This window comes from Lissotriton helveticus, chromosome 4_1, assembly GCF_964261635.1.
Source record: "Lissotriton helveticus chromosome 4_1, aLisHel1.1, whole genome shotgun sequence".
Lineage (NCBI taxonomy): Eukaryota > Metazoa > Chordata > Amphibia > Caudata > Salamandridae > Lissotriton > Lissotriton helveticus.
The window spans coordinates 703,146,259-703,168,822 of record NC_136063.1 but is presented as its reverse complement, the minus strand read 5'-3'; the positions used below and the strand labels follow the sequence as shown (position 1 = coordinate 703,168,822).

Here is a 22,564-nt window from a genome sequence, read left to right as displayed (position 1 = left end):
TATTTGAATTAATTAAAAGAAATTAGATTATGGCCTCAAGTCTCTTCCTTCATTTTATTGGCTACATGTAAGATACCAGTGTTCTCCCTTTCCCGAGACTTGACCACAAGAAAACTAATTAAAATTGGGCATCAACAATACCTAGAGTAACTACCATGCCATCACTTTTTGTGCTATGGTAGTCCCTTGTGTGGGGTAGGTAGGTCCAGATGTGGGTCTCGAGTTTATTGGGCTTCTGCTGTACCTCACACCGATGAGTCCCAACAAGGATAAAGATCGCCTGAGGTTGTTTGGTTTCCATTTAGAGGGTATGTAGATTAGCAAAATGGGCTGGCCTGTACCTTTTTGGGGGTGTGGCCAAGATGTATTTGTATATTGTTGGTCCCTGGCTTTAATGGCACACCAGACTGAAAGAAATGCTGGGGATTTAGCCCTGAGCAATTAACACTGGTGGATGAGATCAGTTTAACCACCACATTAATCTCTTTTATGCATTACAAAAACCATGCACCAAACTCCACTTACAATTTATATTTCAAGACAAAATGTGTAACAAAGCGAAAGGGTAAACAAAACCCCTCTTTTTTCTTTAATAACATAATGTGTATTTGTAAAGCACAAGTTCACCCATAGGCCTCTTGGCGCTGAATAACAGATTTTTATTGTTACCCAACTTAATGGTACTCATTTTATCGACCTCAGAAGGATGAAAGGGGGAGTGGACCCGCCGGGATTAAAACCTGCAACCATGAGGTCGAACACAGGCCTTTACAGTGGATGAATTAGTTCACTCACTTAGCACCTAGACCCAGCTCATTTAACGTGTGCATACATTTCTTTTTAAAAAAAGATTATGTATCAGAACAGAAAAACAAACCTGTGCCAGGGCCTGAAGAGGAGCAATTAAACTGCTATATTCAATCTGGATATCTGGCAGGTCTCCATGTCTATAGCGTCTGTAAAGAGTGACCTGGGAATCCTGCTTAATCTTCATCTCAACTGTAATTTCCTAAAAGAAACAAAGAAAAATATAAAGTTTTTGATATAGTATGTTAAGGTTCTTATGGCTTTTCAAGATGAACACTTAAGATAAGAACTCTTTCCACAACTGACATACCCTTAACAAACTGCAAATAAAATACCAGTATTGTAGAAAATGTAAGGACTGGTTGGCAGACATTCCATGTAAAAATATGAATCACTGCACCTGAAGTTGTAGGCATAATGGGAAAAGTCTGCCTAGATGTTGCTTTATGGTTCTACAGACTACTATTTCTTTTTGCATATTTCTTTCTTAGATATTTTGCAGAAAGAGAAAACAATCTTAGTATCATTAATCTCTTAAATGTTCCCTTATTAGTGGGAACTTAGCCTCAGTGAGCAAGTTACTCACCTTCAGTAATGCTCTTTTTGGTGCATACTATATCTAACCACAGATTCCTCACCTGTCAATATTACCCCAGGCATCAGATGCATGAGCAGATCTCCAGCATACGGTAAAGTGGTGTTGCGCGCCTCCGCACCGACGTCATTCTGCTTCGGAAGTGATGAGCAAGGCTGCATATAAATATCAACCAGGCGAGCAGATGTCAGATACTTTCTAAGTCTTGTCCACGTTCTCAGACAGAGTCAATAGGCAAATTGGCTTGACCTGTTAGGGGATCATTAGTTTGAGTCCTTTTTTAGGTGCAAAAAGTGCAGATTTCACACAATGATTGATGAAGAATCTGCAGCTAGAAAGAGGATCTGCCAGATGAGCGTTACAAAAGGTCAATAACGTGTTTTTCTAATGGATACTTTAGGAAGGTAGGATCCGTCTGCATGGTTACCACCACTTTTTGCCTGGTGCTGTGACGATTTCCGACTAGTCTGACTGGGATCCTGCTAATCAGGACTCCAGTCTCTGTGCTTTCTCCCCTAAACTGGTATGGTAAGTACTTAGGTACATCCCAGATTTGACGCTGGTGCATCCTTATCAGTCACTAGCATATGGTATTGAGGTACACATGGAATAGGTACACCAGGGGTCCCCCATGGGTTGAAGCATGCATTATGCCACCCATGGGGATCACTCAAACTGTAACTACAGGCCTGCCATTGCAGCCTGTGTCAGCTGGTGCTAGCACCCCTAACAACAGATATAGGTTTCCCTATATCTGAGGTCACTGCACTTAAAACACATAAGTCACCCCTAAAGCAGGCCTTTCAATCCTGAAGGCAGGGTGCTCGATCCTAAATGTGTGGGTGCCCCTGCATGAGCAGGACACCCCTACAATCTTCAAGTCCATTATCCCGGGTTGTACGTGCATCAGCCATTACAATACATAGAGTGGCCATGCGTCATTACGCAATGACCATCTCTAAACTGGCTGTTTCGCACCCGATCATATTTGGTATCAAACACGTTGGAATCATAAACCCACACCATAAACGGTGTGGGAGGTATGATTACCATGCACTCTAAAGCTCCTTCGGGAGGCCCTCAGTGCTCCCGGTACCAGTCTTCTAGAACCGGAGAGCAGAACATGGATAGTGCCAAACAGAGACACGATTCTGCCCTCCTGCTTCTGACCGAAGCTTGAGCAGGGAAAGGCAGAACAATAGGTATCCTGTCACTGGGATGTGTGACAACCTCCCAGACAGGGTTTAGTGTATTGGGGCAGGGTGGAAGCGCTTGCCAGCACCACTCAGGGGACCTACTTGACTCCTGAGGCGGAAGCCGGGAGCTGTGTTGTTTGCACCTTGTACTTTTTAATTGTAAAATTTAATTTGGCAATTTGCTAACCTTTTAACTTCGCCGCATTCACCCCTCACACTCAGCAGAGTAGGCGCTGAGCTGCTACACGCCCTCTGAGGCTGCCGGACTAATCGAGCGGCCATCTTGGGGAGGTACGCAGGGTAGCACACTAGTCTTGTGACGTGCTCTGCGCCAGCATAAAAGAAGGAACCTCTGCGCAAGCGTGGGACCTAGTTGACTCCTGAGGCAGAAGCCGGGAGATGTGTTGTTGGCACCTTGTACTTTTAATTGTAAAATTTAATTTGGCAATTTGATAACCTTTTAACTTAGCCGCATTCACCCCTATCACTCAGCCGAGTAGGCGCTGAGCTGCTCACGCCCTCTGAGGCTGCCGGACTAATCGAGCGGCCATCTTGGGGAGGTACGCAGGGTAGCGGGCTAGTCTTGTGACGCGCTCTGCGCCAGCATAAAAGCAGATGGGCATGCCTCCGCGCAGCGGACGCGGAGTCTACGCGCCGACGGAGCGCCAAAGGAGAGCCCGTCTGCGCCCGTCCGTCCCAGGACGGGCCCAGGGCCCAGAACCCTTGAACAAACTACCACAGGAAAGTTCATTTATAACAAGGAGCAGCTTCTGGGGCTTAGAGAGGAGAGTAATACTAGCTGCTCACACATTATTTCTCTTGAAAAATTGCAGATTTCCTGCACACGCTGTAATTTTGAAATGATACCTCCCCAATCTCCCCAGCGAAACACTGCAAAAGGAAAATCATTTTCCTTATCACTTCTCAACTGTCGCTCCCTTACCAAGCATGCGAGTGAACTCTGTTTGCTTTTAGAAGATAAATGCCCTGACGTGCTTTTCTTAACAGAAACCTGGACGAAGTCAGACTCTGACCCTGATGTAGTCCGGGCCTTACCCCCTAACTATGGCATCATTAGACAAGATCGGGATTGTGGTTGGGGTGAAGGTATTGCTATTATCTATAAAAATAATTATAGCTGCAGGACTACTAGCTGCCTTCTTTCAGAGTGTGAGAGTATATCTTTCTCCATCAGCTTCTCACCTACCTGTACTTTCGCAGGGATTCTCTTATATCGCCCACCGGGCGGTCTTGCCAATTTTTGCAATGATCTTCCTGACATTGCTATTAACTGTGCCAGTCTTACCCCTAATTTCTCTATTCTGGGTGATTTTAATATTCACCTTGATGAACCTGATTCCCCCGCTTCTCAAGGTCTCATGGCGGGCCTTGAGGTGCTCCAACTTGAACAAATTGTCACTGGCCCTACTCATTAAGCAGGACATCTGCTTGATCTTTTTTTCACCAATCTGGATAACATTGTTTTGAAGGAATCTACTATCGTCCCTTGGTCAGACTATGTCCTCCTATCCTTTACCTGGTCCTCTCCTGATCGGACACTGCCCGCTATAAAAACAAAGAAACTGAGTCGCATTTGGTCCAAGCTTCCACTCGAAAACTGGGTAGCTAACCTTAATACCGCCATCCCGGCATTCTGCTCTAACCCCATATTGGCGAATGCCTCCTAATAATTGGCTAGAATCCTCGTTGGACCTTACTCTTCCTAAAACTGAACTCTGTCATCGTTCTGGCAATAACAAAAAACCCTGGTATACTTCCGAATTAAGATCACTTAAACAAGTCTGTAAGCAGTTCGAAAGGAAATGGAGGAAGGACTTCTCCGAGGTCAGCAAGGGTAACTATAGATCTGCATTACGGATCTACAAAAATAAAATGAACATTACACAATCTAGCTATAATCAGGATAAAATAACCTCAGCTGCCAATTCCCCGAGGGAAATCTTTAAACATTTTAAATCACTGGTCACCCCTCCTGGCCCTCTCACTGAGCCACTAAACGCACAGAAACGTTGTGACGAATTGGCACTTTTCTTTACTACTAAGGTTGCAAATATTTACTCGCTGTTTCAGCAGGTGGAGCCTACTCTACCTCCCCCCCACTTGACCTTCATGTGGGTTTAGCGGAATTTGCTCAGCTTGATTTACCCATGCTGCAGCGACTCCTGGGGAATCTGAAGTCTGGCTCCCCGTCCGACGCCGCGCCCCCCTCCATTCTTAAGCTGGTCTCTGAGACTGCTACCCCAGTTATCCGGGACGTAATCAACTCCTCGCTTGCAGCTGGGCTGGTCCCGCCGCCATGGAAACAGGCAAAAGTGAAGGCACTTTTGAAGAAACCCAATCTAGACCCGGAGGACTGGGCAAATTATCGTCCCATCTCTCTGCTACCAGGTATAGGTAAACTGGCTGAAAAGCATGTCAATTCCTTATTAGCAACATTTGTTGAGAATAACAATGCCTTACACCCCATCCAGACGGGTTGGTGGATCCAAGCAGGGCACAAAGACCGCCCTCATCGCCGTGGTTGAAGAAGCCAGGAAAATCGTGGATTCTGGAAGCTGCGCTGCCATTATTTTATTAGACCTCAGCGCAGCATTCGACAGGGTAAATCATTCTATTATGATTCAGAGATTGAGCGACGTGGGGGTTTCAGGAATGGCCCTCAAGTGGCTACAGTCCTTTCTCACGGATAGGACTTTTACCGTGTTCGAAGATGAGGCTATCTCAAAACAGATCCGCTTGCAGTATGGCGTCCCCCAGGGATCCTCGTTAAGCCCTACCATTTTCAACATCTACATGAGGCCTTTGGCTGAGGTGGTACTTCCCTGGGGGGTCCAGCTGGTCTCCTATGCCGATGACACCCAGTTGGCGGTTTCCCTTTCCCGGCTCGATTCTCCTGATAACAATAACCTCACCTCCTGCTTAATTAAAGTACTTAAATGGATGGATGCATCCTTTCTTAAACTCAATGGTTCTAAAACGGAAATTATGATGTTAGGACATAAGGCCCCCACCAACTTAGACCCTTGGTGGCCTAGTTGCCTGGGCCAGCCTCCCCACCTAAAAAACAAATTAAGAGTCTAAGAGTATGGATTGATCCTAATCTTAGTTTCCTTGTACAGGCGCGTAAGGTTGCTGCCACTTGCTATGGCCTGATCAGACTGTTAAGGAAGATCCTGAGTCTACTTCCCTTTGAAGCCAGGCTTCTTCTGGTACAGTCACTAATTCTATCGTGTCTGGATTACGCGAATGCCGTCTATCTGGGAGCGCAGCAGGGAACCATCAATATCCTGCAGATTGTACAGAACTGCGCGGCTCGGCTGTTGATGGATGTCCCTAAGCGGAATTCAGCCAAATATGCCCTTCGCCAGTTGCACTGCTTGCCAGTGCAGCAAAGGATTTGGTTCAAGGCCATGTGCACTGCCCATAAATCCATTTCCGGCAGTAGACCGGCCCTGATCCAGCCTTTGTTTCAACTTCACCAGATCACCCGGACCCTAAGATCAAACCATAAACATTTTTTGACTGTCCCTAGGATCAAGCGAGTACGTTCGGTGGCCGCCGATTCTCATTACATGCTGCAAAACTAGCTCCCTGACTGCATTTGGTTGGAACCTAACTATCTCAGCTTCAGGAAGTTGTTGAAAACTTCCCTTTTCCCCTGAACATTGAAGAATGACTAGGTGTGTTGATGCGCTGGGATGCCCTTGGGTAGCCATGCGCTATATAAATGCGTATTCATTCATTCAGTCTTGTAAGAGTAGGGCTCAGGCTCCAGCCTGGAAGACAGGGCTTCAGTCAGCCCTGGTGTCGGACGATGCCCCTCCGACCCTGTATCAGAGTTGGCTCCCACTCTGGCGCGAAACTGAACAAAGGACATGGCAGAATCCTCCCCACTGTGGAAAAGTAAATTTTGCCATGTTATATGTGCCTACGTGTTCCCCATCCTATGTTATATGTGCATGATTAATATGCATATGTATCCCCCTATGATCGATTAAAGACGCAATTATAGTTGTGTCCAACTCTAGTATGCCAGTTTCCAGTTCTCGTGAAAGCAACAAGTATTAGGCCCATGTTACCACGATTTACAGTGTATACGTTAATTCATTGAATTGTCCCCGTTTCTAGGCCTCGAAAGGGCCCGGACACCAGATTCAAGCTCCAGTCTCCTGAACTCACTCCGAGGAGCGATGCACCTGCATCCCTGACCCTTCACTTACTTCCTGCCGCGCGGTGCCCGGCCCGGCCTGGCTCTGCCTGCCTGTCTGCCAAGAGTATGTTATGCTTCTAGTTATCAGTTCAGCTCCTCGTCTTTGCATTCCTTAGCTACTGAACCGTATAAACAGCTTCAGCTATAGTCTAGTCTTTATGTCTCCATGCAAGAGAATTACTGTATTAATATTCATAGAAGATTCATAGCCCACGCATTACACGAAGAATATATGCATGCACCAGCCTTAGAGTCAAGTAGCCTCTGCCCTGATAACTTTTAGTTTCTATCAACATGTACTCCAAACACAAGATACCAGATATGCCATAGGTACATGTCGTCCTGACACCGTAGACTTTAGTCTCCTCTTCTAGTGCAGAAGTCATAGCCCCCAGTTCTCCCTGGTAACACGTCATTGCCCGTTTGCGCGTACCACTAGGTTAAAGGTCCCAGCTGCTCTCAGGTAGCCCCCTCCATGTTTCCGCCCACTCATGACATTTCTATGACGTTTCACATCACATGTCTCAGTGCACGCCCTGTACACGCCTTCTTTCCACACCCATGTCTCCATATCTTACGTTTGTCACAAGTTACGCCTACTGTATGTAATGTAATGTAATGTTGTACTATATATATGCTGCACTGTCGATGAAATGGTGCAGCTGCCATCCATTCTATTTCCGTGCAGGCTATCCCGTTCCTGTCCCTTCCCTCATGCCTGATTAAAGCCTGTTAGACTCAGATACCTCGAATCCTGTCTCTTATTTATTGAGCTATCTGTTTTATTCAATGTATTCAAAAATAGTACCGGTAATTAATTATTTATTTACCACACCACTGTCCAACCCCTCCCCTGGGAGGGAACCATGAATCGTCCCAACCCTTTCCTTAGGGTACTATGGGCTTACCTGTAGGTGGGTCCCTAGATTCGCCTGCAGCAACGTCCGTGGCTGTGCTCCATACAGGAAACTTCCAAGTCCTGTGGGCATCCAAGACATCTGAAGGAATCGCCCTAGCAGGCACCACACATGAGCTGACCGGTCTGCTGATCCTGGGCACCCACGGACTCCAAAAGGCTCAGCCCCACAGGTGGTGGTTCTTCACATCCCTCAAAGCCTATCCTGTCCTCTCACAAAGAGGGAGGCCAGTATCCCTTTTTGGAGCCGAAGGAACTGAACCCCTATGCACTGCGTCGACTTGCTGTTGCAAAGGCTCGTTGGCTTCCTTTCTCCAAGATCTTCGGGCTCCAAAAAGCCCCAACCTCAAGCATCTCCTGTGACCAAGTTCTTTGTCCTCACCACATCACTTGCATTTTGCAGTTGCATCTTTGGTGAGCTGCTTGAGGTCCTCTTGCGACTCCAGTGCCTCCAGCCAGTGGGTCATCTTGAGAGCCTCCTTTGATTTCTGTGGGGCTCCCTTGACTCTTCGGGGCCTGCCCTGTCTCCCCTTCTATCCTTCCACATTGTTTGCAGTTGCCAAGGCTTGTTGGTACTCCCAACGGACACCGACCCGTTAACTCTCGACATGGGACATGGGACACTCGTGAACGGCTCCTGGCCTTCCACAGCGTTGCCTGGTCCTCACAGGTGCAGATCCAAGGTCACAGTCATCTCTCCTGAAACACCAGACATCAGTGGCATTCATCTTCCGTGCCTCCTGGTCACTCCGGAGTGGCATAGACTCTGTCCACTCTGCGCGCAGGTTCTTCACATCTTGAATCCACCTTTGGGTTCCACCGGACACTCACACCTTCTCCAGCAGTGGTATCTTCCTGCAGTCCTCCATTGAGTTCAACTGCGGTTTCCGACGCCTGTTAACACCTCTGCACCCGGCTTCCCTGTTGTAGGTATCCTGGCTCCTCTTCAAACTTCTGTCTTCCCCGGGTTTCTTCAGGATCCACTGGGATGGGTCCTTCTTTAAAATTGCAACTGAAACTTGTATTGAGACCGCGGTCGTGCCCCCACTCTGGACATGGCCTCCGTGGGGTTCCGGATTACTTACCTCGGGTGGTTCCTTGGGTCCCCGGCACTTCTATGTCTTCTAGGTATAGTCTTGACTCAAGCCGTGGTTCGCATACCACTATTTTAGTATATGATTTGGTCTACCCCTTGCAACCACTATGTATTCGTGCTACTTACCTGTTTCTATTGAAAAGTATTGTGTGCATTGTGTTTATTTACAGCTAGGAGATATTTGTATGTGTTAGTGATTGCCTTACAATAAACACATATTTTTATAAATACACCGTGGTTCTTCTTCACTTAATCTAATCCAAAAAGATTATGTTTTAGTGAAACATGCAGCAGTAGTACCTGCCTTGGTTCGTGTGGAATGAGTCCTCAATCCTTCAAGAGGCTGCTTCTCAGCTAATGCATGGCGCATTTTTAAGCTGGGGACTATCCAGCATTAAGATGGTTCTTTACTGCACTGTGTGGCACAAGTTACTTACCTTCGGTAACAATATATCTGTAAGAAACAGTAGTTAGTATTAGATTCCTTACCTTAGACTATCCCCAGGTGTCAGACTGGATTCGGAAAGTTTTGCGTAGCAGTACCCCTGCGCGCCGGTAGGCGTCGTCTGCGGTTCCGCGTCCGTCGTCGTGATCGCCGGGATGATGTCAGAGTACTTCGACGACGCCCTCGCGCGCTGACGTCAGTTCTTGTACATAGCTTTCTGTGCCAGGAACGCAGAGCCATGCCAGAGATCGACACTGGTGCCATGAAAATAGGGCCCTCAAAGGGAAATACCTTAACCCTAGATATCGGTTCGCAGAACGGTGAGGACGGGTGGGGCGGTAAGGAATCTAACACTAACTACTGTTTCTTACAGATATATCGTTACCGAAGGTAAGTAACTTGTGCATCTGAAAGAAACAGGTTAGTGTTAGATTCTTTACCTTAGAATAGATACGCCAGCAATACCAACCCCGGTGGTGGGTCTGCGAACCAAGATCACACCAGAAAGTCCTGGAGAACGGAAAGGCCGAAAAAGCCATCTCTCCGGACTTGGCTGTCCAGGCAGTAGTGTCTAGCAAACTTGTGCAGCGAGGCCCACGTAGCTGCCTGACAGATGTCCTGCAAGGGGACAATCTGACCCAGGGCAGTAGTAGCCGCCGTGGCCCAAGTGGAATGGGCCCTCAGCCCAACAGGAGGCTCCTTTGTAGCAAAGGAGTAACAGACCTTGATGCACAACACGACCCACCGAGAGATGGTTAGTTTGTGCACCGCCCGTCCCTTCTTCGCGCCCACGTAACCAACAAAGAGCTGGCGTGTGCGATCTAGGTAGAAGGAGAGAGCACATTTTTGGTGCAGACGGTGGAGCCTCTCTTCCTCCTTTGAAGGATGCGGAGGCGGAAAGAAGGTGGTCAAGGTGATGGACTGCCCGATGTGAAAGGCCGTAACCACCTTGGGCAGGAAAGAAGGACGCGTTCTTAAAACAACCTTGTCCGGATGGACAGAAAGAAAAGGAGGCTTAGAAGATAGAGCCTGGAGCTCACTCACTCTCCTGGCAGAGGTGATGGCAACCAGGAATGCAGTTTTAAGAGTCAAAAAATGAAGAGGACAGTTATGAAGTGGCTCGAAGAGAGCGCACATCAGATAGGTTAGAACAAGATTCAAGTCCCACTGAGGCATCACGAAAGGACTAGGAGGAAACATGTGCGTGATGCTTTTCAAGAATCTATTTACAACAGGGTACTTGAAAAGATAAGGGTGATCAGGAAGTCTCAAGAAGGCTGAAATGGCAGACAGGTAGCCCTGGATAGTGCCCAGAGCAGAGCCCTGCCGGGCAAGAGAAAGAAGAAAGAGAACCTCTGAAAGGGGGGCAGAAAGTGGATCCACAGCCTTTGCTGTGCACCATGTCACAAATTTGTTGCACCTGCAGGCGTATACCAATTTTGTGGAGGGACGTCTGGCTGCCGGAATCACATCACAAACTTCAGGAGGCAAGTCAAATGGCCTCAATTGCCACCGCTCAATCTCCACGCATGGAGGTGGAGGCTGGACAGGTTCGGGTGGAGGACCGTTCCCTGCTGCTGCGACAGAAGGTCCTCCAGAAGAGACAGACAAATCGGGGGATCGACTGACATGCTGAGTAGCTCGGGATACCAATATCTTCGTGCCCAGTCCGGAGCCACAAGGATGACTTGGGCCTGGTTGCGCCTGTTCTTCTTCAACACTCTGGGCAGAAGTGGTATGGGCGGAAAGGCATACAACAGACCGCAGCTCCACTGGTGCCGAAAGCGTCTCTGAGCGAGTACTGCCTTGGAAATTCCAACGCGCAGAACTGATGACATTGCGCGTTCTCTTCGGTGGCGAATAGATCTAACCAAGGCTCTCCCCAGTGCTGAAAGAGGCCTTGCGCCACGTCCGAGTTCAGACGCCATTCGTGATCCATCATGCACCGGCAGCTGAGTTCGTCCGCCCTGGCGTTCAGGGAACCTGCCAGGTGTTGAACAACCAGGGAGACGCCCTGGTGTTCCAGCCATGTCCAAAGGCGTAGAGCCTGCTGACAGAGGGTCCACGACCCCACCCCGCCCTGTTTGTTGCAGTACCACATGGCGGTGGTGTTGTCCGTGAACACCTGCACTACACTTCCCCGGACAGAGGGAAGGAATGCCTTCAGTGCAAGCCGGATCGCCCTCAGCTCCCGAAGGTTGATGTGAAGCCGGGACTCCGCCGGAGACCAGAGGCCTCTGATCTCCCTCTCTCCCATGTGGCCCCCCCCAACCCAGGAAGGACGCATCCGTCACCACTACGTGCTCCGGTTGGGGTAGGGAGAGAGATCTGCCGCTGACCCAATTGCGGTTCGTGAGCCACCACTGCAACTGCCTTGCAGTGCACTCCGAGATCCGGACGTGGTCGGACAGGTTGCCCTGATGCTGTGCCCACTGAAACTTCAGGTCCCACTGCAGAGCCGGCATCCGCCACCTGGCGTGATGCACCAGAAGGATGCAGGAGGCCATCAGCCCCAGGAGCCGCAGCGTCAACATGACCGAAACTCTGGATAAAGGCTGAAAGATCGGAATCAGAGCCTGAATATCCCGAATCCGCTGTTCGGGAGGATAAACCTGAAACTGCGCTGAGTCCAGAACCGCTCCGATGAAAAGGAGCTTCTGAGAGGGGCACAGGTGCAACTTCTGCACGTTAATGGAGAACCCCAGCGAGTGCAGGAGGTCGGCCGTAGTCTGGAGGTGGAAGACGACTGTCTGGGGCAAGTCCGCCTTCAACAACCAATCGTCGAGATAGGGGAAGACTGAAACCCCTAATCAGGGCAGATGAGCTGCGACCACCGCCATCACTTTCGTGAACACCCGTGGGGCGTTAGCAAGGCCGAAGGGGAGCACGGTAAACCGAAAGTGCTCGTGGCCTACCGTGAACCGCAGGCAACGTCGGTGGGCCGGCAGGACGGGGATGTGAAAATACGTGTCCTGCAAGTCCAACACTACCATCCAGTCTTCTGGGTCAAGGGCAGCTAGGACCTGAGCCAAAGTCAGCATCTTGAACTTCTTCTGGAGGAAGCCGTTGACGCTCCGTAGGTCCAACATAGGGCGTAGGCCTCCTTTGCCATTCTTGGGTACCAGAAAGTAGTGGGAATAGCAACCACGTCCTACTTCTGGCCCAGGAACGCGCTCGACGGCCCCCTTGCCCAAGAGGGCTGTAACTTCCTCCTGCAGAAGTTGCAAGTGATCCCCCGACATGCGGTGGTACTGCGGTGGCATAGCTGGAGGGGTCGCCTCGAAGGGGAGGGAGTAGCCCCTTCAGACGATTTGCAGCACCCACCTGTCCGATGTGATGGAGCGCCAGTGGAGGAGGTGATCCCAAACCCTGCCCCCCCCACTGGCGTCGAATAGGCCTGAAAACTCGGAGGATTTTGAGGCAGATTCTGCGGGGGCGGGTGTGGACTGACCTTGCCGGTGTCCCCCTGCACCGCCACGGCGGTTACCACGTCCGCGTTGAGGTAAGTTCTGCGGTCTGTGGCTAGCAGGACATGTGGGGGCGCCCCTTCCTTGGCCACGAAAGGGACGAAAGGCGGAAGCTTGCTGGCGTAGGCCGAGGCCCAAGGACTTGGCCGTAGCCCTGGAGTCCTTGAAACGCTCCAGCGCACTGTCCGCCTTGTCGCCAAAGAGGCGACGGCCATCAAAGGGCATATCCATAAGGGTGGACATCCCTCGAAAAAATTGGCAGACCTTAGCCAGACGTGACGGCGAACCACCACCGTCGTCGCAATCGCCCTGCCCAGCGAGTCCATGTTATCGAGTCCACATCGAATGGAATAGCGTGCTGGGTCCCGTCCCTCTGCTAGGGCCTGGGTAAGCTTTGCCTGGACCTCTGCCGGGCACTACGGCAGCACTTCCGCAACCGTTCTCACAGAGTGCCCAAAAGGCAGGCGGTTTTGACAGACCGCAACCCCAACCTCAGTAAGGAGAACAGTTTCTTCCCAAACTGATCGTACCTTTTGGATTCCCGATCCGGAGGAGCAGTCGGGAATGCGGTCTGGGACGTTGAGGCCTGGATAACCAGACTCTCAGGGATGGGGTGGGTGGACAGAAAGCAGGGGTCGCCCGGTGCCGGGCGGTGGCGTCGGGTCACGTTCCAATCTACAGGGAGGCCTGTAGAGGGCTTGGACCAGGTGCCCAGCAGAACGTCAGTGAGGGCTTCATTAAATGGCAGGAGAGGCTCCGAGGAGCTTGCCTGCGGTTTGAGCACTTCAGTGAGGAGGTTAGTCCTCACGGCCGCGACTGGGAGCTCAAAAGGCAAGGCCTTGGCTGCCCTAGTTAACATCACGCTTTAAGCAGCCCCCTCCTCCGTAGCCACGGTAGGAGGGGAGACAAATCCAGTGTCGGGCGAAATGTCCAGACCACTGGCCTCCCCAGCTCTTCCGCCCAGTCCTGGCTCAACTGGCACTACAATGCCAGAGGGTCCTCAGACCCCTCCTAGTCCCCCTCGTCATCCATCTCTTGATAGTCAGGAATAAATGATGGAGGCGGGTCGTCGTTGAAGGGCTCACCGATCGGCGTCGAAGGCGGCGCCGAGCGGTGCCGGTCCAATGCCGGATCCGGACCGGGGCTGGGACCGGGGACGATGTCGTCCAGGGACGGCGTCGGGGCCGACACCCTTGGTGATGGCGCCGGCGGAGGGGTCATAAGGTCGACCGGCATCGTCACGGATCCAGGCCTGGATCCTGAGGAGCCCTGCAGCGTCGGGACCGGTGTCATCGACGGCACCAGAGCACCTGACAGCGCCGGGGCCGGAGCCGCCAGCCCGCTTGGGCTCCCAGACGGACCTGCGGGGCCCGAAGGCACCTAGGCGGGTCCCGCGGAGTGAAGCGCGACCTCATGGCCGTAATTAAGGTGCTGATCTCCTCCGGCGTCGCGTGCAGCCCAGGAACCGGCAGGTGTGTAGCTGGACGCGGCGCTTGCGGCTCGGGTGGAGCCACGTGGGCGGTGTCACCCGAACCCCCGGCCGCATCGCGTGAGTGTCGGGAGGAGTCGGAAGAGCGATGTCGCTTCTTCGGCTTCTTGTGCCTCGACTTAACTGAGGACTTGGAGCCCGACAAGTGGTGTCGACTGGCCGAGCGGTGATGACTGTGGCCCCGGGACTGGTCCCTCGACCTCCTCCTTGACCGGGACCTCGAGCAGCGCGGGGCCGACTGCCGCAGCTCGAGACACTTACGGGACCGCTCCCACTTAGCCTTCGATGTCAAGGCCCAACTTGTCATCATGGTCAGCCTTGAGACAGTAAAGGCACCGACGGTGGGGGTCGGTCACCGACATCAGTCGGTTACAATCTTCGCAGGGTTTAAACCCGGGCATCCCTATCGGCACCGAGAGTCGAGGATCCAAAAGAGATCAAAAGTTTAGTCAAAAATTGACTAGGAGTACTGCTCTTCCCGGATCTGCACTTGCTGGCATGGAAAAAAGAAGAACAGACGTCAGCGCGCGAGGGGGGCGTCTAAGTACTCCGACGACGTCATCCCGGCGATCACGACGCCGACAACGGAAGCGGAGCCGCAGACGACGCCTACCGACGTGCAGGGGTACTGCTACGTAAAACATTCCGGATCCAGTCTGACGCCTGGGGATATTATAAGGTAAAGAATCTAACACTAACCTGTTTCTTTCAGATGTCCTTCTTTACTCCTGGGAAGCCCATAAAGAATTTCATATGACATTGTAGGCACCGTGTTCATCGTCGTCATGACATCCGCGTTGTCAACATAACCAGAAGCGCGGAGTCATGATTGACTGACGTTTGTTAAAAAGGCAACCAGGGCCCTGAAGGTAAAGACCCTTGACACTAGATCATGTCTCTACCAGATAAGGCGTTACCGAAGGTAAGTAACTTGTCCATCTGATAGAGATATCTAGCTGCCGATTGAATACCTTTGAACAGATACCCAATAAATGCCATCCCCAGAGGAGGAACTGTGGAAAGGTTTAGACCAGGAAGTCCTGCAAGACAGAGTGACTAAACAGGCATTTTTCCGCGCACCTGGGTGTCCAGGCAGTAGTGTCTGGCAAACATGTGCAGTGATGCTCATGTGGAGCACTTGGCATATATCTGAAATGGGAGCACAACGATGGAGAGCCGGGTGGGCGATTTAGCCCTGATGGAATGGGCCCTAAGCCCTTCAGGAGGATCCTTAGTCGCTAAAGCATAACAGATTTTGATACAGAGGATAACCCAGCTAGATATAGACCTCCAGTGGACAGCCCACCCTTTCTTTGTGCCCATGTACCATATAACGAGTTTGTCATCCACTGGGAGCTCTTTGGTTCGATTGAGGTAGAACGAGAAGGCTCTTTTTGGGTCGAGACAATGGAGACGCTCCTCTTCCTTGGAAGGGTGCGGAGGTGCATAGAAAATGGGTAGAGTAACCAACTGCCCCATATGAAAGAGCATTATCACCTTAGGTACAAAAATTGCCCTTGTGCGAAGCCCCACTTCATCCGGAATGACCGTCAGGTAAGGAGGCTGTGATGACAGTGCCTGCAGTTTGCCCCTGGCAGAGGTTTTGCCACTAAGAAGGGTGTTTTGATGGTGAGCAGCCATAGAAAGAAGTTTTGCAGCAGCTCAAACGATGAACACATCAGAATGGTGAGAACCAAATTAAGGTCCCACTGTGGCATAATTAAGGGTGAAGGGGGGAACAAGTGGGTTAACCTCTTTAAAAATCTGTGTACCAATGGGGGTTTGAAAAGAGAAGGCTGATCAGGCAGCGTAAGAAAAGAGGAATGGGCCAAAAGATAGCCTTTCAAGGTACCCAGAGCAGAACCCTGCTGGGCCAAGGGAGGTATGAACAGGAGGATATCAGATAAAGATGCAGATAGAGGGTCAATAGATCATTTTGTACAATATTTACAAAATGTGGACCATCCGCAGGCATATACCGAGTTCGTGGAGGGATACCTAGCTGTCATAATAACCTCACAGACTTCAGGAGGAAGGTCAAAAGCTGTCACTGCTCAATCTCCATGTACGGTGGAGAGTGGACAGGTATGGGTGGAGACCCTCCCCTGCTTCTGCAACAGGAGATCTTCCTGAAGGGGCAGCATGATCGGAGGATCGATGCTCATTGCCAGAAGTTTGGGATACCAGACTCTCCATGCCCAGTCCAGAGACACAAGAATGACTTGGGCCCCGTCACTCCTGATCTTCTTGAGCACTCTGGGTAGGACTGGAATGAATGGTAAGGCATATAGGAGGCTGGAGCTCTATGGACGAAAAGCGTCGCCGAGCGAGCGCTGCCTTGGAAACTCCAGCACGCAAAACTGCAGACATTGTGCGTTCTCTACGGAAGCGCGCAGATCTAACCAAGTCTCTCCCCACTGCTGAAAGAGTCCTTGCACGCCTCTGGATGAAGCCACTCGTGATCCGCTTGGCACCTTCGGCTGAGTTCGCCCGCTCTGGCGTTCAGAGAACCAACCAAATGCTGAACCACCAGGGTAATGCCCTGCTGTTCCACCCAAGTCCAGAGACGAAAAGCCTCTTGACACAGTTTCCACAACCCCGCCTTGCTTATTGCAGTACCACACGGAGGTCTAGTTGTACAAGTTACTACTTGTGTAACAATATATCTGTAAGAGACATTAGTTAGTGATAGATTCCTTACCTTAGAATAATCCCCAGGCGTCAGACTGGATCCGGAAAGTTTTGCTTAGCAGTACCCCTGCGCGTCGGTAGGTGGTGTCGTGCGGCTCCACGCCCGTCACTGGCGTCATGAGCGCTGCGATGACATCACGGAGACTACTTAGGCGCCAACTATGCGCGTTGACGTCAGTTCTTTCTTTTTCCGCGCCGAAAGCGCAGATCCGGATTGAGTACGTACCTCGATCATTTTTTGACTACTTTTTGTCTCTTGGTGCATGTAGGGATGCCCGGCTTTAAGTCTTGTGGGTCGTGCTGCCGTAACATGTCGGTGGCGGACCCCCAGGATGTGTGCCTCTACTGCCTGGAGACCCATCATGACTCCTGGGACTGTTAAGCCATGTCCCGAAGGCCTTGCAGGTGCGGCACCGGAAGTTTTTGGAGGTCCGGCACTCCTCTCACCGCCGCTTCGGGTCTAGGGGCCGTTTGCAGGACCGGAGCCGTGGCTCATTGGACTCTAAATCTTAGCCTTCAGATTCCGGTAAGCGACGCCATAAAAAGAAGTCAAAGAACCGTGTTCGCTCTCCGACGTCTCCCCAGAGGCGGCGAGGGGGACAGGGGCTCTGCCCCTGCGGTTCCTCTGGATCCAAGAGAGTCCTGGGTCCATCGGCGACTCCCGAACAGATGCAAATGTTTCTTGCTGCCATGGACCGCCCTTTTTAGGCCTCGGGCTCCCGCCGGCGAGCCTTCGGGCCCCGCAGTCCTGTGTCCAGATCCTGTGAGCCCGGCGGCTCCGCCACCGGCGCCACAGGATCCTGCGGTGCCGGCTCCGGTGTCACAAGGTGAAGCGCCGCTGGCTCCGGCCCCGGCGCTTCCCTTGCCTCCGCCCCCTGGGGGCCGTTTATCCCACCCCTGCCCCGGTTCTCGGACCATTTCGTTCCACCCCGGGATTCGCATTGGGATACGGCTCTGGCTCGGCCCCGACCGGCACCGTTTTGATAAAGCCAAACCAAAGTTAGCATTAACCGCGAGGATTATAATGCACTTAAAAGTATATGGTATGGCTATATCATAGAACAGCTATAAGGACATGGTTCCGAAAGCTGCAGAAGGGCTCAGCCCATGCTACAGCACCCTCTCATATAAAACCAAGCACTCTGCCTCCAGGATTGTTAAGGTCTGCCATAGGAGTGACTTATAGGTTACTATGTGTCTATATATAAGGCAGATATAGATATACTATATCTAAGTAAGGGGTGATTACACCACCTTACCCAAGCTGAATGATCAGCCTGTGGTGTCAGTTTGGATGGCCAGCCAGGGGTGGCATAATACATGCTGCAACTCCTGGTAGTCCTTGGATGCACCTATGCCCTGGGTACCTATGGTACACTATACAGGGGCACACAAAGGTGACCCAATTCCCAATTGGGTATGTACATGAAGTACATGGAGTCCATTTTACAGAGAGAGCAGATAGCCTGGGGCCCTGAATAGCAGGATCCCAGGACAACTAAGTCAAAAACCAGCTAAACACTAGGCAAAAAGATTGAAAGACCACACCTACTTCTTATGTTAAGCAGTAAAAAGCTTACCTTCCCAGTCTCGAGTCACCTTTGTGTTCATAGGGGAAGATTGCTCGTATTACTTAAGAGTTGTATCCAGGGCCTAGGCACCAAAGACAAACCAGAAGCAGGTTTGTGACAGACATCTGCTTCCTGCGTTCTCTACATGACTTAAATCCTGTTGACTTCAGTGGAGACACTGTTCCCTAGCGCAGTGAGAAAAGGTTTTCAGAGTTGTTGGAAGACCGACAAAGTTAGGTGCAGAGCTCCGGGCCTGTCTTGGAACTCGCTGAAAGAAAGGAAGTGATGTCAGGGCACATGGGTGGCTCTTATAATTAATTCTGCTCTGTCACTTATGGAGCGGTATGGAATCAGCACAAACTCGCCCGGTGCTAACTAGAGGCATGCAAAAGTATTGCAGACACATTCTCCAGATCCAGTATGGCACCTATGGGGTATTCTAAAGATGAGGAATCTGTGGTCAGAAATCAGAAGTTGGCATTACACTGTTGGTGTACACTAAAATAATTTCAAAACCAAGTAAGTCCGAGTCCTAGGTGTAAGGGAGAAATTCCGTAAGTGAGATCATATTGAAGACAATTTACTCCACTCAATTTATATGCACTGCTCAAAATCATGCAAGCAAAAGTTACCTTTAAACTGAATAAAAAGGTTCATTAAAAGTTAACCTACCTTTTCTCGTTTCTGCTCGGCGACTCCTTTTTTTGCAAAAATTAAGCTAACTTTTTCCTGGTCCTTTAAAAAACGCCTGCGCAATCGTAGGATTTCTGCCTTTTCTTCTATACCTGTGTTAATAAATGATGATTGGTGAACTACTAAATATATCAATGTTACACAAACAAAGAGCTCTGACTTTTTATGAGTAAGATCGTAAATATAATCCTGCTTAAGTTTCACTCTTAATGAAATGTGCAAATATGATAGGAAAACAGAAAAAGTATAGTAAACAGATGAACAAGAAAACAGGAGATAATAGAACTGTAAGAGAAAGAATAGCAGAAAAAAAGAAATAAATAACAAATAAACTGAAGAAAACAATCACATGAAGCAACGGAAAAATACAGTGAGAAAAATGAAGGGAACAAACGAAAAACATCACAAACAGAATTCATTTTTTTTATTTTTAAATCAAACAGTATTTATTGCTCAATAATTTTGCAACTTTCATGTACTGCGTGCATAAAACCTAATAAAGCAAACCAAAAAGTGAGGGGTGAAGAGATAACTTACATTAGTTAACAAAAAACATAAAGGCCAGCCAGTCACAGCAAGCTTCACTGTATTCAAGCTCCTAGTTATTAAGCTGGCAGAAGAAAGAAGTATTTAGTTCTCTGTGTAGTGGTTGAGTGGGTTCCTTACATTTTGACCCAAAAAGCAAGGTGTTTTGGGATCAGAAGGATTTTTTTTTTTAGTTAACAGCATATCACCTTTTGCGAGTTGGATTGCCCACTCATGTACTGTGGCCTTGAAATCAGTATATCCTTTGTGTTTCATATACAGCAACTTATAGTTTCCATCTGAGGCAAATGAAGACACTTACCTTCAGTAACACACTTCCTTGTGGATGTAGAATGCCAAAGCTTGCACCCCAGAGGCCCGGCTCAGTCGAAGGGTATAAATAAAATGGATGTGGACGCCTAACGGCCACACCCATATAAGTGGTATCTTTGTCCCATGTGATTGGCTTTCACCAACAAATCAGAGTCCCAGTCCCTACAGGTCCCAGCACTTTACAGTGGACCACAGCTCAACTCAAAGTTTGAGCTATTGCAGCTGCGGTAGGCCTGATACAAAGTGGACAAGTACATCAACACCTTAACCGCAAGGCTGCTGCAACTCGCCAATACATTCATGGATGATGACCAGCCCAAGGAGGTACGCGCTCCCCTAATTTAAGGCTGCAGATTGTCAACACTTAAGCGCCTCACACTGGACGACTCCTCGTTCACAGGCATCACAGCCCCACATTCTAACAAGAGTGCTCCAGACAGCCTAGAAGAAGATGTCTTCAACGTCTTTGTAGCGCAACCAGAAGAGGGGAAGACTAAGCTAGCCCCTTTGTGCACCCTCATGGATCGCCAAGTAGCAGTACCGGCCCTGATTGACACTGGGGAATCTATCAACATCATAGACTTCAAACTATTTAAAAAGCAACAACCTTGCCCACGGCTGGAAGCTGCCAGAGCCAAGATCTTCACGTAGGGAGGCAAGCACCCACTACAGCTGGCTGGTGCCACTGAGTTGCTGGTAGCGAGCAAAGACAGAAGCACTTCCATGTCATCAAGGATGGCACAGACACCCTCACAGGATGCCACACTGCGAAAGGCATGATACTGAAGTCACGTAAATTCTATATCGATATAATTGACATACAATATCCCAGGAAGTAAATATTAGCTACAACTGCCAACAGGGAGCCAAGGCATGCCCAGATACGGGAATTGCAACTAGAGTCCTTAGGGATATAACAATAGGATGAAATGATGTACACAGGACTGGAGTCAGTCTCGGTGTACAGTTGGTAGAGGTAGCTAATATTTACTTCCTGGTATATTGCATATCAATTACATAGACATAGAATGTTCATGACTGGGATATCCTGGATTCCCTTAAACTTTCTCTGCGAGGGACAAGTTAATCAAACTCCTTTGGCATTCTTCTCAGGCATCAATTGCTATGTCCTGATGATGATCCCACTATCTTCAGTGAGATCATCTGAAGATAGTTGTCGACTTCAGCACCTTGACACAAACCTATAATTTTGGTTACTAATATGTGCTATGGTGCTACTATCTATGTTTTTAGGCCTAATCACTAAACTGCATCTCGGCCCCTATGCACAATGCCTGAGTTTGGTAACTCAATTTTCTATTGTAAACGGTCCCACTTGTATGACAGTGTATTTTTCAAAATAAATCATAATATCCCTCTGGATATATGAACATAGACATCATTGTAACTCTGTGTTAATTACAGTTATAATTCTATGTTGTGAGAGACCAATTGATCATTTATAAAAAAAAAAGTTTTTGTAATTGGGCACTTTATAGGGATGTGGTTTATTGCGATAGAGGGTTTGCCGCTGGTTCCGTTGAGGTATGTTTGTATTTAGAGGCATTTGGTTTGGCACAAGTGAGAGGTAACCCGTGAAAAAGTTCCCTGTGTATGATGCTCAATGGCATTCCTTTTAATTATTTCTTGATGGAGGTGCTTTATCCTCTCGCAAGAATTCAAAGACTGTCTCAATTGTAGGAACACTCCAATGTATATTCACTTATTGACATTTACGCTACGAAGACTTAATGTACGAGTTACTTACCTTCGGTAATGATGTATCTGGTATAGATGATTCTATCCTCAGATTCCTTCACGTAGAATTATCCCCAGCAGTGAGACTAGATCCGGAAAAATGTTGCCACTGCATCCCTGCGCCCCAGGGGGATAGCACCACGCGACTCCGCCCCTGCGTTGTCCACGCATGTGACGTAAGCGAGGTCACATAATTCCCGCCCCAGCGTGCCTACATCAGTTTTCTTCGGAGAACTTTTCCGCGCCACAACGCGGAGCCATCAGACAAAAGCGTGAGAGTATAGGAACAGTGTGCGAAAAGAAAAAAGGAATGGCGGGAACAACACCATAAGGAGTGGTGCCAACACTGCAGTATCCCAAGCCGGTAAAAGAGTAAAGAACAGAGCACAGCCCTGAACAGCAACCCTGCCAGCACAAAGATAGCCAACACCCCCCCCTCCCCCAAGTCAAGAACACATGAAAAGCGTCAAGAAAATATATAACAGGACCACAACCCCAACCAATTACAATGAAGTGGAACCAGTGTGGGACAAAAAAGGCACAACAAGACTCACAGACAGCCCCCAACACAGAATGTGACAACCGCTGTAAGGTACAAGAGCAGAGGCTCAACCAAAAGACCCCAACCTAGAGAATAGCAGAGGGGTCAGGACCCCTAGCAATGAAAGGGGGTAAGAGAAGGGGGGTATAGGCCCCAACCTGGGGCAACTGCAAAACAAAGTCACAGAAGTACCTACAAACCGACCCTCCC

General features: G+C 49.6%; 1 protein-coding gene across 1 annotated transcript in view; it reads right to left on the bottom strand.

The window, feature by feature from the left end:
• The window catches only part of PRKDC (protein kinase, DNA-activated, catalytic subunit), a 3,158,350-nt gene that overhangs the window by 1,549,190 nt on the left and 1,586,596 nt on the right, over positions 1–22,564 (bottom strand). The window contains exons 60-61 of the mRNA XM_078687323.1: positions 19,177–19,289; positions 878–1,009 (exon numbers count right to left, since the gene is read on the bottom strand). Of these exons, the coding sequence (XP_078543449.1) occupies positions 878–1,009; positions 19,177–19,289 (245 nt within the window). The remainder of the gene's footprint in view (positions 1–877; positions 1,010–19,176; positions 19,290–22,564) is intronic.